Here is a 15,732-nt window from a genome sequence, read left to right as displayed (position 1 = left end):
TTCCAGTAGACCTCAGGTACCCTGAGGAGGCCATTTACACCTTTGAAAGAAGGCACGTCATGTGGCGCACGCTGCGCCGCTATCTCTGTGCAGACCTTCCCCCTGCCTTCTGTTCCAGCTCCAGCACGACATTCTCAGCCGGGAGCCCCTCTCCTTGGACTACCTCCCGACTGCAAAACCAGCCTTCAACAATTGACCCCCCCCCGCCCACCTTGCGCGCGGGCGAGTCGCAGGCGCACGCAGCGTGCCCCGCGGTCACAAGCTGCACCTCATTTCCGTTTCGGGTGTCCATGATCTCGATGTCCACCAGGCAGGGACAGAGGCCCAAGCACTCCAGGTTGAAGCGGGTGACTGCAGGTGGGGGTGGCGGGGTAGGGTGGGGTTGAGCCTCGGTCCTCAGCCCCAGAGATGAATCCGATGCTGGTTGTGTGCTGAGGATGTTGCCCAGCACCCGAACGTCCCCTGCTGAGCGATGACCCCACACGATCTGCATCCAAAAGGGAAAAAATCATTCTCCCAGACTCAATCACAGCACCGATCCCTCCTTCGACGTCCACCCTGCACACCTGTGAAGAGGTAGTTGTTGTCTGAGCCATACCGATTCCGGTCAAGGTTGGTCGAGTACTGGCCGCCGTCCCCGTCCGACAGCGAGTGCCGGCGCAGCTCATCAGCCACCCTGCAGTGACGGGCAGGGGGTCAGCATGGCGTGTGGACGGGTATTCGGGGAGAGGCGGGCGAGGGCACCCCGACCTGGAAAGGTGTGTGCAGCACCTATGACAAATCCAGGCGTCCAGGGCATGCCTGGGATCGGTTCATTATCTTCCCACCCTCACACTCAACACCATGCACCTGTGGGTGCCGGAGGACAGCTCCACGACCTTGGTACGGCGGGTGTTGGTGGACAAGATGTGCAATACGTTGCGGGGCTTGTCCAGCCGCACGCGCTCCACGTCGGCGATGGTGGCCAGGACCTGGAGGAAGGCGGAGGTGACCGAGGCGCAGGCCTCGGTGCCGGACGGCAGCTCCTGGGTCACCGGCAGGGGGGAGGTGTAGTGCTTCCAGCGGAAGTGTGCCTTGTAGCTGTCCGGGGGGGGAATGGGGGGGGGAAATGGAAGGGAGGACATGAGTGCAGAGCAGGGAGCTGGGGTGGGTGTGAGCCTAGCATATGCATGGCCGTCGGTCGAGGCTGCAGTCGGCCACAGCACCCCCCTGCCCCCTTCTGATACAGGGGATGAGGGTGGGGACATTCCCCCAGCACCCTTCCAGAGCCAGCTGGGCATGGTCCGTCCCATACCAATGCATGTGGCATTGTGCACCCCCAATGAGCATGCGGGCATGGCGTGCCCGACTCACAGGAGCTGGTTGTTGGTTGGGCGGGACCGGCCGGGGGGTTTGGCAGTGCCGTTCATGGCTTGGTGTGGGATCTCCCGTTGGTACAGAGGAAGCTGCAGGCCGGGAGGAGTGAGGTGACTTGGCCAGAGCTGCGGCTCCATCCGTGGGGAGCACCGGCTGTCGTGCCGGCAGGCGTGTCGGTCCCGGCGGAGGGACGCCGCGACACAGCCGACACTTTCCGAAAGGTGGCTGCGCCTTCCCGCGGCAGCACCTCGAAGACGGGGACGCCCCAACACCAGGTCAGTCTCGGTGTGGCAGCGACAGGTGGTGGAGGTCGACGGCGAGGAGCTGAGGCCTGGAGCCCAGCGTGGCAGGGGCCGTCTCGCAACGCCAAACCACCCAGCGTGCACCGACAGCACCCAAATCTGCAAGCAAGGGTGGCCACGGAACACTGGAATCTGGCCCGCTGGAACGATGCTCCTTCCTCATGGAGCCCGGGACGCAGGGCGCAATGTCGCTCGGGCATTCCCATCCGCCTCGTCGCTCGCCACTGCCGCTGGTGGGGGGGGGATGGCAGCAGTACACATCGTGTTGTACTGCATTGTGGGAACGCGTTACGTAATATTTGATGTTTGTGTGTTTTGCGCGCCCTCACGATTAAGAGTCAAAGGACCACTCTTAAAGAGTCGTCCTCACGCCACGATCGCCGGTGCGACCCAATAGATGGTAGACTGGGCCCAGGACTGGCAATGCCGCATGCCTGTTCTGGAGCCCCGGTGATTCCCTTCGCTGGCATTCTCAGGACCGGTCCCTCCATGCACGCCGTTCCCCGACTGGGTCGATGTGCGCCATGCCGGCTCAGACCCACCATCTCTCGAGCCGTTCGATGCCTCGCCACTGCCGAGGCCCTGCCCAGTTGGTCCCCCGACCCCAGTACTTGGACGAGCCCGGACTCGTGGGTGGTGTTCAGTGATCTGCACCTCTCCCCCAGCACCGCACCCACATGCATGCGAGTGCTGGACCTCGTGCATGCCGAGGCGGTGTCCAGGAACGCTGGCATCCTGTTCCTCGGTGCGTTGGGATGTGGTACGGGGATGTGATGAAGAGGGAGTGAGGGTCGGCGGGGAGAGGCATGGGCAGATGGCGACGCTGGGGGGCAGATCCCATGCGGCGATGCTGACCTGCGGTCGTTGTAGCGCTCTGAATGGCACATGGAGGTCTGTGAGCCCAGCTGCGCCGCGGCAGTCTCCATGCCCCAAGCCCACTGTGTGATCTCTACCCACGCAGGTGATTTTTGGCACGTCAGGGGGGCCCTTCCGGTGGAGACCCTGAACAGCGCCGTGCTGCGGCTGTCTCAGTGGACACAGCCCACCATCATGCTGGTCGGAAACCACGACCAGGTCTGCTTGCTAGTGGATGCTCTCGAGGGCGGGGGCACCTTGGGATCACAGTGACATGATGCGGTCCCTCCTCTCAGTCATGATTCTCCCCTCCCTACACCTACCCCCCGTACCTGCACCATCGCTCCCCTCCTCCACCCCCCACTCGCCAGGTGTCGCTGGGCGGCCTGGACCACGCGCTCACCCCCCTGGCCGCCTGCTCCCCGCACATCCACGTCATGGAGCATCCCATGCTGCACGCTGGCGCTCTGTGGCTGCCCTACCGCCGCGCGCGGGGCGAGCTGCTCGCCGCGCTGCGCTGTGCGGGAGAGAGCGAGGCTGTCCGCGCCGTCTTCGCGCACGTGGACGTGGCGGGGGCTTCGCTGAACGACGCCTTCCAGGCGCGGGACGGGGTGCCGCCCTCGGCCTTCCCCCGCGGCCTGGAGGTGTACACGGGCCACTACCACAGGCCACACACCGTGCCGGGGACGAGCATTCACTACGTGGGGTCGCCGTACCAGGGTGGGTGGGGGAGGGCTGTGTGGAAGGCGCCGGGCAGGGGTGCGTTTGTGCGGTGAGCTGGCCTGTTCAGGCTGCTTCCGCGCCGACATCATGGCAGCACGCCGCCTGGGGCGCGGCGCTGCCTGCTCCCATGTTTGAATCTCCTGCCCCTCCCCTGGGTCAAAGCGCAGTGTCCCGGGGCGAGGCGGGGCAGGGCAAGCGCCTGCTGGTCCTGGACGGCGACACCTGGCGCGTCAGGGAGGAGATCCCGCTGGACATCGGGCCGCGCCACTTCTCTGCCAGCGCCTTCCCGTATGCACAGGGCCCGGAGAGCGCGGCAGATCTGCGCAGTGGCGACAGGTGAGGCCGCGGGTGGGGGACGTTGATTGCCTTGCATGGACCCGTGCTGGGGCCATGTTTGACCATAACTCTCTGCGAACAAAAGCGCACGATGCTGCATTCGCGCAGCCTGCATAGAGAACCCCCCCCACCCCACCCCACCCCGCCCCCTCCGTACAGGCTCCGGCTGGTGCTGAATGAGGCACAGGTCATCGATGGGATGGCCGCCATCGAGGCCCTGCAGCAGCAGGGTGAGTCGAGCTTTATCCGGGACAAGAGCTGCCCAGGCTCTGATGCGGGAGGCAGAGACTGGTCACTACCCATGCGCTGGTTTGTGAAGGGTCTACAATCCACCCTCCCAAGCCTGCCTCGTCGCAGGGGTGGAGGTGGAGATCCTGGCGCCGGCCCCATCCGCGGCTCCGGTCAGGATCCAGGACTCGGAGGACCTGACCCCCCCCCAGCTCTTTGCCGCATACGCAAAGTCCACGGGGATGCCGGCCGGCGTGGAGGCTCGAGGCCTCTCCCTGCTGCAGGTGTGTTCAGCGGGTGGTGGGCTGCGGTGACGTCCACTGAGGGAATGGAGCATGTATTTGGTTCAGTGGGGGGTGGCATGATGAATGTCTCAAAGCCTGCTGCCAGCCCCCCCCACCTCCCTGTTCCTGCCCCAGGCGCTCTTGACGAGCCAGGGCAGCTCAGCTGCAGCCACGGTGTTGACCTTTGGGCAGGTCACCCTGTCGGGCTTCCTTTCCTTTGCTGACAGGGTTTCATACCCCCTGGACGCCCGGGGTGTGGTGGTCCTCACCGGCTCCGTCGATGGCCAAGGTCGGCGGGCGGGATGGGCATGGAGAGTCGGGTGCATGCCTGCCCGAGGTTCATGGACAGGGAAAGAGCTCCGTCAGGGGAGGGCCAAGCCGAGGATCTGGTGCATCCAGTCATTGAACGCGAAAGCCTATCACTCAGCCAGCCTTCAAGAGCCCTGCCGCACCACATCCCGACCCGGCTCCGCCTCACATCCCCTCATTGCCTCAGGATTCCAGTCCAACGGGGCCGGCAAGTCTGCACTGGCCATGAGTTCCCTGTGGTGCCTCACCGGTGGCATGGATGCACGATCCGAGGTGAGTCTTGCTGTGGCAAGGATAGGGGCCGTCAGGGCTCCGTCTTCCTTGAATTGTCAATGACATGGACAGCTGAGGATTGAGAGACCAGGTTGCCACCTTCTGAAAACAGGACCCTCCTCTGTCTCGATTCCTACTAGGGTGCAAGTACCGGAAGAGGACTGAGCGTCACAGACATTATTCACTCGGCCTGCAAGTCTGCCACGGTGCGCGTGGAAGGCACCGTGAATGGCCTGCCCTTTGTGGTGGAAAGGACGGCGCGCAGGTGAGGATGAGAGGTGTTGAGAAGGTCACATCGCGATGCCGACGGACCCTGCAGACTTGCTGCAGCTCAGTGATGTGGTGGCTCCGCAGGGTGTGAGAGGAGATGTTGTAAAGGAGCGGTGACACCTTGTTTGGCTGGCATGACTGAGTGTACCAAACCAGGGCCACTGTGGAGAAACCAGCATGATCTTCTGTCTTTGAACAGCTCGTCGATGCCCTCATGCACCTCCCTAGGCGTGGAGGGAAGCTCAGCCTGATGGTGGACGGTGTGGATCGGACCATGCAGGAGATGCGCATGACGCAGGTGAGTAAGGGGTCCCATTGCCTCTGCCAGGGGGTTCTGGACTGCCAGAGGAGACATTGATGGGTGTCTTGGCATAAGTCATTGCCTACTGTGGCCTGGAGGCTGCCTCATCCCTAGTATCTGACTCATTCTGCAAGCCGCCCCCTCGCACTACACGGTAGGCTGAGATCGATCGAGTGCTGGGTGCTCCCCTGCTTGGCAAGACAGTCTTCTATGGCCAGTCTGAAGTCAATGCCTTGCTTGAGGTATGGAAGGGCTGCTGGATATTGGGAGGTGGCATTTGCATCAGGCGCAGGCCCTGTTTCATGATACTCGCAGCGAGGGAATTGGGCCCCTGTGGACGCTCACTGCATAAGCCAGCGATCCTATCTCTGAGCCATGCCTCGTTGTCGTGTCCTTCACTTAACAGGCAGGGGACAGGGCTTTCAAGGAGGAGCTGGGCAAGCTGGTCGACCTGTCGATTTGGGAGGAGGCCAGGGCTGTGGCCAACAAAGAATTGGCCGACAGGTGTGCATGTTGGGTAGGGGAGGAGGGTCGGGCAAAAGTCGTACAGCTCATGATCGTGTGTACTTGAATACTTGATCTGTGCACCTGTGCAGGAAGGGGTGCAGTCTGTCATGGGAAATGCAATCGTACAGGTGAATACCATCGCACCTCGCAGGAAAGCTGCGCTGGCTGCAGTGTGCACTGAGCTGCCTGTGCGACAAGGGTTCCGGGACCGTTTCCAGGAAGATCTCATACAGGTTGGTGCGTGGTCTGGTATGCAGCGCTGCCTCCTGATCTTGCCCACGGAGGCGCTCTTGCGGATGAAGTGTGGCTGCTGGATGGAGGGTGACACCCCCTCACGCCCAGTGCATTACCAGCCAGTTCTCTCCCTCGCCTCTGGATGGCTTATCCATTGACAGGCCACGGCACGGGCGGAGACCTGGGAGGAAGTGGTCGCCCAGCGCCGGGAGGGGTGGTGCCGGGAGACGCGTGACCTCGCCTGGACTCTGGGGGAGCTGTGTCACGCTGCCCAGGCTGCATGGGCGGACCATACTGGATGTGCCAAAGCCTTGCAGCGCGAGCTCTTGGGGGCCCGCGCGGAGCTGTGCTCAGACCCCTGGTCTGCCCTGGCTCCGACCCTTGACGCCCCAGAGGAGGCCGCGGAGATGGACCTGCTCCGCCAGCGACGTGACACACTGAGGGCGGAGGCCGAGGCTGCCAGGCTGGCACAGGGCAGCTGCCAGGGCGTCGCGGCCGGCTGCGAGCGCCGCCTGCAAGAGTTCCAGGAGGTACTGCGGCACGAGGGGTGGGGGGAGTCTGACTACGGAGACCTGGCGCGCCAGGCGGCTCAGGCAAATGGCAAGGGCAGCACCCATTCTGCCCAACAATTCGCCGGAAGGGAGATCGTGAGCCGCAGACTGGGCGGCCGCACGGTCGAGCACCCTGCAGCTGTGACAGCAGCCGACACCTTGGCCCCCGTGTGCGACCGGTGTCACCAGCCCATCAGCAAATCCATGGCTGCAGACACTCTTGCCAGGCTCCAGGTTAGGACCGAATGGGATGGGGGAAGGGACTGGAGGACGGAGGACGGCCTCAGAGATTCAATAAAGCATCTAATTTGTGTCAAATGTCCATACGTAGTGTCTCTGTGATGGGGACACCTCTTCAAAATTTCAAAAGTTATTGGCCTTCTGTGCGTCGCTCTGTTTGCAGTCAGAGGCCGAGGAGACGCTGCTCGCCGCAGAGCAAGCCCGGCTGGCAGCCCGAGCAGCCGCTCAGGCGTCTGCCTCTGCAGATGCTGAGCTGGCGGCGCGCCAGACCGCCCGGGATCGGGCCAGGTCGCAGGCACAGCTGGAGGCCCAGCAGGCGAGGCATGCCATAGACACACGGCTCGCGCGGCTGGAAAGGGAGCTGCAGGAGCACGAGGGGATGGGAGAGCGCCTGCAGAGCGCGGGCGTCGAGGCCGGGAGCCTCCTGGACCGCCTGCGGGCCACGCTGGGCCAGAGCATGAATGATGGCGCCGTCGATGTGGACGCTTTGTCTCTCCAATCCCCACCCGAGGAGCCCCACCGCGATACGCATGCCTTTGACTCCCAGCGTCTACTGGAGCAGCTGGGAAGGAGTGCCTCACAGGCCGCGGCCTGCATCGCCGCGGAGCCCGTGCCGCCGGGCAGCGCCAGCGCCGCTAACCCCCACGAGGTTGAGGCGGGCAGGCTGCGCGCCCAGCTGGCGACCGAGGCCGCCAGGGTGCTGGAGCTGGAGGGGCGGGGCGCCGACCTGGCAGCTCAGCTGGCAGACCTCAAGCTGGTGAGGCGGCTGGGATGTGGGTCGTGGTTTGTTGTACCTCGTGCTGGCGATCAGGAGCTTCTTCCAGTGACTCGGAGGGGCGGGGGAAGCATTCTCGGCCTCCACTCCCGCCGCATGAGCGACGGCACACATGCAGGCACCACCCATGTGCACCCTCACATTCCCCCTTTCCTCTCCCTCTCCATCAGGTGCACGACGCCCTGCGCCCCACTGGCGTGGTCAACTACCTGCTGGAGGGCGTGCTGGCGGACCTCCAGGCCACCACGGGCACCTTCCTGGCAGCCCTGGCGCCGTCTTTGACCCTGGAGCTGAAGCCCAGCCGGCCGGGCCGCGCCGACCCCGAGGCGGTGGTGGAGCAGGTGGAGAAGGTGCGCTGGGGTGGATGGGGCAGGGGAGGAGCGAGCCGGGACGCGGCCTCCTGCTCTGCGGGCCTGGCTGGCGCGCTGCGAGGGGCACTGCACGGAGTGCGGCGCAGCCTTCCCGCCCCTGCGGCCCTGCACACCCCTCCTTCTGTCCACAAGCGTAGAGTGTCAAGGTGCGGGTGCCCGGGAGCCAGGTGCTGCAGCCCCGGAGCATCAAGCAGCTGAGCGGCGGCGAGCGGCGCCGGCTGGCCCTGTCCCTGGCGCTGGGCTTCAGTGCCCTGGCCAAGCGCCGCGGACTCCTCCAGAGGTGGGCAGCTCGGCTATGGCCAGTCCAGAGGTCAAAGCATGCTAGGCGGGGGAGGGCTTGGTGCCGGGATGGTGCTCCTCCTCGTCAGCCCTGGTACCAGCCTCCTGGGCCTGCAATGGGCGACTGTTGCAACGAGTGGGCCATAGAGCCCCTCTCCCGTCCCCGTTCTCCTTGATCCCATTCCACCCTGTCGTCTTTGACCCCCTTGCAGCAACCTGCTGGTGCTGGACGAGGTGATGCAGCACCTGGACGCGGAGGGCTGCGCCCGCGTTGCGGCCCTGCTGCGCACGCTGCCCCAGGCCTCGGTGCTGGTGGTGGCGCAGCGCGGCTCCGCCGCCGCGGAAGCCGCCGAGCAGCTGGACCTGGTGGTCAAGGAGCAGGGGCGGTCGCGTGTCCTGCTGGACCACCGAGGCGAGGCGTAGGGGCGGGGGGGACCCTGGGCGGCCGCGCTGTGCCTCAGCCAGGGACATGGCAGGGTCGAACGGCGCAAGGTCTGGCCCTCTGCTCTGCGGCAATCCAGCTGCCGGCCATCATGCGCCCCCCTGCCCACCGCTGCACCAGAGCTCCATTGCCAGCGATGCGGAATAACTCAGCGCACTGCTCACGACTTGCTCGTCGGGCCATGCACTGAAAAATGCAACCGAACTCAACAGGGGGCCCGCTCAGCAGTATAGCCCCTCGTCTCGCCCTGGGTGTACTTTCTCTCATACAAAACCCTCGCAAAAAGTCACCACGGCGCTCCACTCTCAGCCGCAGCCCATGCCCCAATCCACCTTTGCAAGCACGGCGCCGTCCCCAGCTGCCTGGTCTTCCAGGGCAAAGAGGGTATCGTAGATACGGGCCGCGGAGCCCTCGCCCACGGCGCGGCTGCCGGGCCTCGGCGCCAAGGGGGCGAGCAGCCGCCGCGCGGCCGCCGCCCCGCCCCCCGCCTGTGCGGCGCGCATGGCGGCGTGCATGGCGGCGGGGGTGGCGTGGCGCTGGACCATGGCGGCCACAGCCTCGTGCCCCGCGCCGCGGACGCTGGCCAGCATCAGGCGCCAGGTGTCGGCCAGGCTCATGGAGCCCCGCCCCAGCGCCTCGCGCCGGCTCTTGAATTCCGACCAGGTGGGCAGCACGTCAGGGGCGGGAGGCCCCGCTGTGGCGGGGGCGCCGCGCCGCGCCCGGCACGCCTCGATCACGTGGTGGGTCAGCGTGCACAGCAGGCGCAGCGTGTCGACGTGATCTGCACCCCAGGAGGGTGATGTGAGGGTTGTGGAGATGGAGCGGTGGATGATTGAGGGTGCAAGATGAACAGGGTTGCATGACAGGGCGAGTCGACCTCAGGGCCCGCTCCTCACTCTTGGAGCGCAGGATGCGGAAGCCGTCTATGATCTCCATGTCGGCGGCCGCAGTTTTCACGGCCTTCTGCTCCTGCAATGGGAGCGGGGCAATGGAAGCACGTGTGCCTGTATACATGCGATACCCAGGGCGGCCCCTGCCCTGGTAGATCCCGCACTGTCATCGAGTCCAGAGGTGCCTTGTGCTCTCCTTTCCCACCCTTCTCCTGGCTCACCGTGGGGCTGGGAAGCATGTCGGGGTCCCCCTCCAGCAGGTAGAAGACGTGGCGCAGCCCACATCGCTTCAGGGCAAACTGTGGAGGGGAGGTTACCTTGACGAGTCGCCTGCCTGCAATCAAAACTGCTCCCAATGTATCCTACAGGCCCGCCCTTTCTTCCCCAATGGGCACCTTCTGGGATTCGTAGCGGTTGTCGCCCCGAATGGACTGGATCAGGTCTGTGTAGCTCTTCCTCTCCATGATGTAGTCCAGCACCCACTCCCGCGTCGGATCAGCCCTGGGGTGAGGGAGGAAAGGGGCGAGGGGAGAAAGGGATGAAGGAGGGGGTACTGGCACGTGAGGGACCCACTCCAGTTCGCTGCCGATACCGGCCCCGCACCCCTGGATCCAGTCAGGCCTCGGAGGACAAGACTTGGCTCCGATTCTGGCGCCACCACGTCACCACGCCAGGGACCCTTCCCCATCCCCCACATCCCCTCCCATACATCGGACCCCCCCATTCCAACTCACTTGGAGCGCGCGATCCAGAGCCCGTCCCCCGCGGGCAGCGTCCGCTCCTCCACCACCAGGCCCATGGCGCGGAGGCGAGCCAGGTGTTGCGCCAGGGCCTCTGACCGGCCCTGGTCGGCGGCTCGTGTGAAGACCTCGCGGGCGTCCAGCAGGAAGATGATGTCGTACTGAGCCTCAAACGCGGCCCCCGGGTGAAGAGGGGGCAGGCGCTCGGAGGCGGCGACGCAGCCGCCCGCGGCACAGGGCGGCGAGGAGGCCCGGGGCGGCGGGGCGCCCGCCAGCGTGGCGGCAGCCTGGAGTGGCGCTGGGGCCCGTGGGGAGGGGGGGGCAGCGTCTGGAACGCAGGCACCGGCCGGGGGAGGCGGTGGGCTCGGTCTGCAGGTCGTCGCGCCGGGCTGGACGGGCAGCGATGCGACGGCCCCGTTCATCCTGGCGCGGTCGAGGGCAGCCGCCAGGCGCTCCACCAGCGGCTGACTCAGCACCTCCGGCTGCGAGGCGCAGGGTCCGGGATGGTGGGTTGCGGGGCAGCGCTGCGACCCCGGCACGCCCTCGTCCTCGTCCATCTGGGACAGGTCGACGACCGAGTCCCAGCCTGCGCCGGGCCGCTCCTCGCTGGCGCCGCAGTCTTGTGCCTGTGACAAACGGCTGGGGGAACCTCGTACCGGCCAGCGCGCAGGGTCATCCGCCCCGCTGCTGCACGTGTCGGAGTCCGTGCTTGATGATCCAGGGCCCAGCTGGGACATGGCATCCTGCGCTGCGTGCTGCCGCACCGCATCATCCGCCCTGGGGCCCTGGAGCGGGGCCACCGCCCCTCGCAGCAGTGCGCCCTCAAACAGCCGAGCAGCCAGTGCCATTCCCTGGATGAGGCGGGGTCCATAAACGGTTGGGGGGTGGGCGTCAGCCGGCATGAACTCGGGTAAACAGCACGCTTACATTCCCAGCACGCTACCCTCCAGCCCCGCTGATGGTCACCAGCGCTGGCGCACATGAGAACACAAGTGCTCCGGCACCCACCTTGACGGTGAGGGAGCAGAGCTTGGGGTTGGACCGGGTGGCAGCCAGGCCATGCTTGTGCACCAGCAGCGGGTTGAAGGAGCTCCAACCGTTGTAGAAGTTGACGCCGCCAGGTCCTCTTTGAGGGCCTCGTTCACCTCCCCGGTTGTGTGGCCTTCCTGCCACAGCTGCACCCGCTGCAGAAGATGTCAGGCGAGGGGACAGAATGGATTTGCAGTATCCAAATCACGCCAAAACATACATTTTTGACAGCGCGTCAGCAAACCTGCTCAGGCTTGGCCCGAGTGCCAGCCTTTGAGTGGGCTAGCATCATCTCCTCGGACCCGGCGAGGACACCCTCTGCTAGGCCCTCACCGTCTCCGATAATGGGTCGATCCGCCAGGCCACTCCTCTCCGCCCGCTCCATCAGCTCCGACTTGGTCAGCTCACACAGCTGCTCTGGCCCCACAGCAGCCTGGATGGGGGGCTCAGGGCACCGGCATTGCCACAATGAGGGGACTGGGAGCCGGCCTCTATGACACAAAGCTCTCCCTCTCAGTCTAGGGTTCTGGGGTGTCATTTCTTGGCACCAGGTCGGCAAGCCACCAACCTGATACATGACGATGAGGAAGGCATAATTGGCTGAGCCGATGGCAGGGACATATTCCTTGGCAGGTTTCTTCTGAGGCGGGGCCGATGTACGCTCGCAAGATTCAGTCGACGCTGCATCGAGTGCGCTAGGTCGGCCCTTCTTGCCAGTCTTCTGCATGGGCAGTGGGTGGTAACCAGATGGCATCCCGGCAGCAGGGTGGATGAGGCCCCCGACAACATATCTCAATGGTACGTGCCATGAATCAAGAAGATGTAGGTGCTTTGAGTGAGGAAGGTGGGGCACCAAGTGTCATTGCAGGGATATAAGGCTTGCCTTGGATGCAGCTTGTCTCTGAGCCTTGGCACACGCCATGGCCTCCTCCACAGCCGCAGCCTCCCCAGCATCCAGGGGCGCGGGAGGGTATGCAGCAAACAGGTGATCGACCGCAATCTGCAGTGTGGGAGAAGGACGATGTCAGGTGAGCAGGGCCCCGGGCAGCAAATCGCCACCAGTACACAGTAACCGACCTTTCCAATGTTCGGGCCGATGCCCTTGACTGCCAGAGCTGTCTTCAGGTCCACGACACGTGTCGGGTGGTCTGCCAGGCCCTTCTCTGCAGCTCGAAGACCGGAGACCAGGTTGTCTGTGGCATCTGGGGCAGCAGCCTGTCTGGCAGTCCGAACCTCCCTGGAATGGGGTTCAGTCAGTGGGTAGGATTGAGTGGCTGTGGGGCACGGTATAGCATAGAACAAGGCTCAGCCTAGTGACCCTTATACGGTACATGCACCATATTCTGGCACCAGCGTCAACACGTTGTGCAACACTGCGTACCTGAGGAAGTAGTAGAGTAAGGCATTACCAGGATGCTTGCAGGGCGGCCTGGTCGATGCCGCATGCGCAGCTGCAGCGAACACAACCGCCTCTTGGTAACGGGCAGTGCTCATAAAATAGCTGCTTTCGTCAATGCACGGAGCATGCAGGAGGTTGAGGAGGTGCTGGCCTTCGAACTTCACAGAATTTCACGGCCTGTTCTGGAGTTGATGGAGCAAGGCATCGCGCATCTCTTGCTCTACATCTCAAGTACGAAGTCGCGCCTTGTAGATCACACGAATTGACTCATGCATGGCGAATCATAGTATCAGAACGTCTGTATTGCTTCGCATTGTTACCCAGCGTACACTCGTGCTGCTTGGCCCGCCCGATGCACAGCTCTGGGCCAAATTTGAGTGTTGCATCATCGCGCGCTCTAATCTTCACCGTCGCACAAGTAGCCTGGCCTGCCTAATTGCACCTCTACAACAAGTCAAGCCATCACATGAAGTCGTAGTCCTCATCCACACCCACGTCGTCATACACATAGTCGTCCAGGCCAGCTGTGCCGCCACTCCGCCCCACATTGAGGGATCCCTTCTTGGTCGCCTTCTTCCCCGCTGTTGCCGCCTTCTCCTCCTTCAGCTTCTCAGAGCGCACACCTGATCGACAGAATTGCGTGAAGTGTCTGTCTTGGAGCTTGCTGGGATGGGTAACTGCAGGCACCTGGCAGCAGGAAGCTTCACGCTGGCCCTTCAGACGGTGGCCGAAGTATGAATGAAGATCTTCCAATCCCTAGTCAACATTGGCATAGCAAATTGACGTGCACTCCACTAGCAGCGACCCATCTCATCCCAAACGTCAATGATGCCATACCAGCCACAGATGTCTCCACGTCCTTGGTGTCTGTGGCAGTGAGAGGGGTGAGTGCCTTCCGGAACAGCTGCTTCAGCAGCGTCTTGTAGTTAGAGTTGCTAGCATGTGGGAGCAGGTACTTGGCAACAATAGAGGCCGCATACTCTTCAAAATCCTTGGCAGACTTTGGCACGAAGCCATCCAAGTCTCGCACTGCACAGAAACGTGTTTGAGGCAGTACATTAGGAGTTATATTGTAGAGCAGGAAATGGGGCTGGCCTGTGCCCTGCGCCACTTATACACGTCCGGGAGCTCAGCCCTCTCCCCAACAGGCTCTCAGTGGACTGCATGCCCATGACTCTATGCATGAAGCTGGGCGCCTCAGGTATAGCACTGCGCGCCATCACCTGTGCCAAAGAGCTCCATGGCATTCTGGTAGTCTGACTCCTCCACCAGCCGCTGCAGGCGCAGTTTTTCTGCAATGGGATCATCGAGGGGACCCTCATCCGCGGCGCTCCTCAGTCCCTTGCTCTCGTCATACTTGGACATCTTCTTGGCTTTGGCCTGGCGGGGGTGGAGGGGTCGGTGCACAGTGCTTATCGAGCCACCCCTGATTGCATTGCCATGGAGCTGTGAGGAACCAAACTCCTCAGATCCCTTATTGATCCGATCCTCGCTCCAGCACCTTGCACATCAACCCACCTGTGGCTTGGGTACATTGGCTTTCCACTTGGGGGCTTCCTCCTCCTCGTCCTCCCCCGCAAACTTGGAGTTGATGTCTGCTGCCGCCAGGGTGGAGCCAGGCACGGGCACTACCGGCACCGCCTCCTCATCATCCCAATCCTCCCAGGAATCGCCCATCGAATGTGCGTGCGCCGCTCTTGGCCAACTGTAAGGACTGCGACGGGCGCCTCACAGCCTGTGCAAGAACGTGGGTCGGTCGACAAGAGGGAGATTTTCGAAATGGGTACGTCAAGGACGGTATGTGTACTGAATATGTCACCCCGATCGCTCATTATCGCGTAGAGGGGACCTGCTGGCTTGCCCCAGCGGTGGCTCAGCTTGCGCGCCCTGTATCCGAGCCTGCTGCTTTCCTCCAGGCTGGCGAGTTCCCAGTCCGAGACACCGACAGCCCCTCGTGAGCCCTGGTGGAGACTGTATTCTTCCTTGTGCAAACTCATCTCGTCAGGACAGCGTTAAATTGTTTTCAGCCGGATCTCTAGGGCAGCTGCGAGTTTGTATACCTTGTGAGCGCCAAGAAGGCCTGGGATAGCATCAGAGGAGGCTGAAGGGATGAGGTGAGGCAGGATGTTAGGGCCATCGACATGGTCTGGTACCGGAGGTGCATGCTGGCTACCATTGCAGGGCCCGTCATGCGAACTGTCGGGGCGACGTTGTTGTGCTTGAGCTGATCGTGCTCCTCTCGCGATCGGATGCTGTACCCTCCCCACATCCCGGTCCCCCTTGCCAGCCTTTGATGATGAACAACAACGGGAATGGGCCTGGCATGGACGGTCGCTACGCGCAGTTCCACGCTGGCCAGGGGGTGTTGCCAGGCTATGGTGGCTTGCCCAACAACATGCAGGGCTTGCAGGGCCTCCAGGGGGCCGCCACGGCGGGCTACGGTCTTCAGGGTCAGCTCCAGGGCGGCAGGTGCGTGTCATGACTGGAGGCCGGCCCATCTGTGTGCTGACGGGCGTGTGTTTGGTGCGCTAGCTCCCTCTCATACCCTCGCCCATGCATCCATGCCCCCTCAAACTCACCCCCGCAGGTCTGGCATGCCCGGGATGAACGCGCCGGTCCAGGGGAACCAGCGCATGGCCGGCCTGGGCCTGAACCCTGGCCTGGCCATGGGCCTGGGCCAGAACCCGCGCGTGAACATGGCCGGGGCGCAGCAGGCACAGCATGCCGCGCACACGCAGTACGGCATGGCCCAGCGCGCGCAGCATGGCGCCCCCAGCAGCTGGGCGGCCTGGGCGGCGGCCTGGGCGGCCGCATGGGCGGCGGTGGCGCCGCGGCTGGCGGCACGGGCTCCTACCCCGCCAACCTCGCCATGTTCCAGCGCGGCGGCCAGGCGCTGGGCGCGCACCGCGGCCTGGGCGGCCGCCTGGGCGCGTTGGGCGGCGGCGCGGGGTACGTCGCGCCCTCGGGCGACCTGCTGACCATGCTGAGCAAGGCGGCGGGGCAGGCTGCCGCCGCGCAGGCGGGGGCCGCGGTCGACG

At 64.1% G+C, this 15,732-nt stretch overlaps 6 protein-coding genes across 6 annotated transcripts in view; 3 read left to right on the top strand and 3 right to left on the bottom strand.

The window, feature by feature from the left end:
* Positions 1-1,409, bottom strand: part of F751_5203 (hypothetical protein) — a gene marked incomplete at both ends in the record, with an annotated part of 4,543 nt that extends 3,134 nt beyond the window's left edge. Inside the window, 4 exons of the mRNA XM_011402802.1 lie at positions 212-351; positions 567-676; positions 850-1,080; positions 1,354-1,409. Of these exons, the coding sequence (XP_011401104.1) occupies positions 212-351; positions 567-676; positions 850-1,080; positions 1,354-1,409 (537 nt within the window). The remainder of the gene's footprint in view (positions 1-211; positions 352-566; positions 677-849; positions 1,081-1,353) is intronic.
* A 930-nt stretch (positions 1,410-2,339) lies between these two features.
* Positions 2,340-3,576, top strand: F751_5202 (hypothetical protein; the record flags this gene model as incomplete). Its single annotated transcript, XM_011402801.1, has 4 exons — positions 2,340-2,403; positions 2,620-2,732; positions 2,885-3,233; positions 3,404-3,576. 4 exons carry the CDS (start codon positions 2,340-2,342, stop codon positions 3,574-3,576), a joined length of 699 nt encoding a protein of 232 aa, XP_011401103.1.
* Positions 3,577-3,771: 195 nt separating this feature from the next.
* On the top strand, positions 3,772-8,617 carry F751_5201 (hypothetical protein; the record flags this gene model as incomplete). The annotated part of the gene is made up of 12 exons (XM_011402800.1): positions 3,772-3,802; positions 3,930-4,084; positions 4,220-4,373; positions 4,581-4,666; positions 4,807-4,931; positions 5,165-5,234; positions 5,644-5,741; positions 5,896-5,977; positions 6,933-7,526; positions 7,715-7,894; positions 8,053-8,195; positions 8,407-8,617. 12 exons carry the CDS (start codon positions 3,772-3,774, stop codon positions 8,615-8,617), a joined length of 1,929 nt encoding a protein of 642 aa, XP_011401102.1.
* A 324-nt stretch (positions 8,618-8,941) lies between these two features.
* F751_5200 (Crossover junction endonuclease MUS81) lies at positions 8,942-12,701 on the bottom strand (the record flags this gene model as incomplete). Its single annotated transcript, XM_011402799.1, has 10 exons — positions 8,942-9,330; positions 9,533-9,605; positions 9,748-9,825; positions 9,922-10,027; positions 10,261-11,117; positions 11,275-11,390; positions 11,629-11,728; positions 11,864-11,935; positions 12,373-12,488; positions 12,677-12,701. The coding sequence occupies 10 exons, from the start codon at positions 12,699-12,701 to the stop codon at positions 8,942-8,944; spliced, it is 1,932 nt and encodes a 643-aa protein (XP_011401101.1).
* Positions 12,702-13,156: 455 nt separating this feature from the next.
* On the bottom strand, positions 13,157-14,371 carry F751_5199 (Eukaryotic translation initiation factor 3 subunit J; the record flags this gene model as incomplete). The annotated part of the gene is made up of 4 exons (XM_011402798.1): positions 13,157-13,317; positions 13,532-13,723; positions 13,918-14,074; positions 14,213-14,371. 4 exons carry the CDS (start codon positions 14,369-14,371, stop codon positions 13,157-13,159), a joined length of 669 nt encoding a protein of 222 aa, XP_011401100.1.
* Positions 14,372-15,017: 646 nt separating this feature from the next.
* The window catches only part of F751_5198 (putative NOT transcription complex subunit VIP2), a gene marked incomplete at both ends in the record, with an annotated part of 3,225 nt that continues 2,510 nt past the window's right edge, over positions 15,018-15,732 (top strand). The window contains 2 exons of the mRNA XM_011402797.1: positions 15,018-15,163; positions 15,282-15,565. Of these exons, the coding sequence (XP_011401099.1) occupies positions 15,018-15,163; positions 15,282-15,565 (430 nt within the window). The remainder of the gene's footprint in view (positions 15,164-15,281; positions 15,566-15,732) is intronic.

This window comes from Auxenochlorella protothecoides, assembly GCF_000733215.1.
Source record: "Auxenochlorella protothecoides strain 0710 unplaced genomic scaffold scaffold6, whole genome shotgun sequence".
NCBI classification, from domain to species: Eukaryota; Viridiplantae; Chlorophyta; class Trebouxiophyceae; order Chlorellales; family Chlorellaceae; genus Auxenochlorella; species Auxenochlorella protothecoides.
Note: the sequence above shows the minus strand (reverse complement) of the source record. Positions and strands in the feature narration are given on the sequence as shown.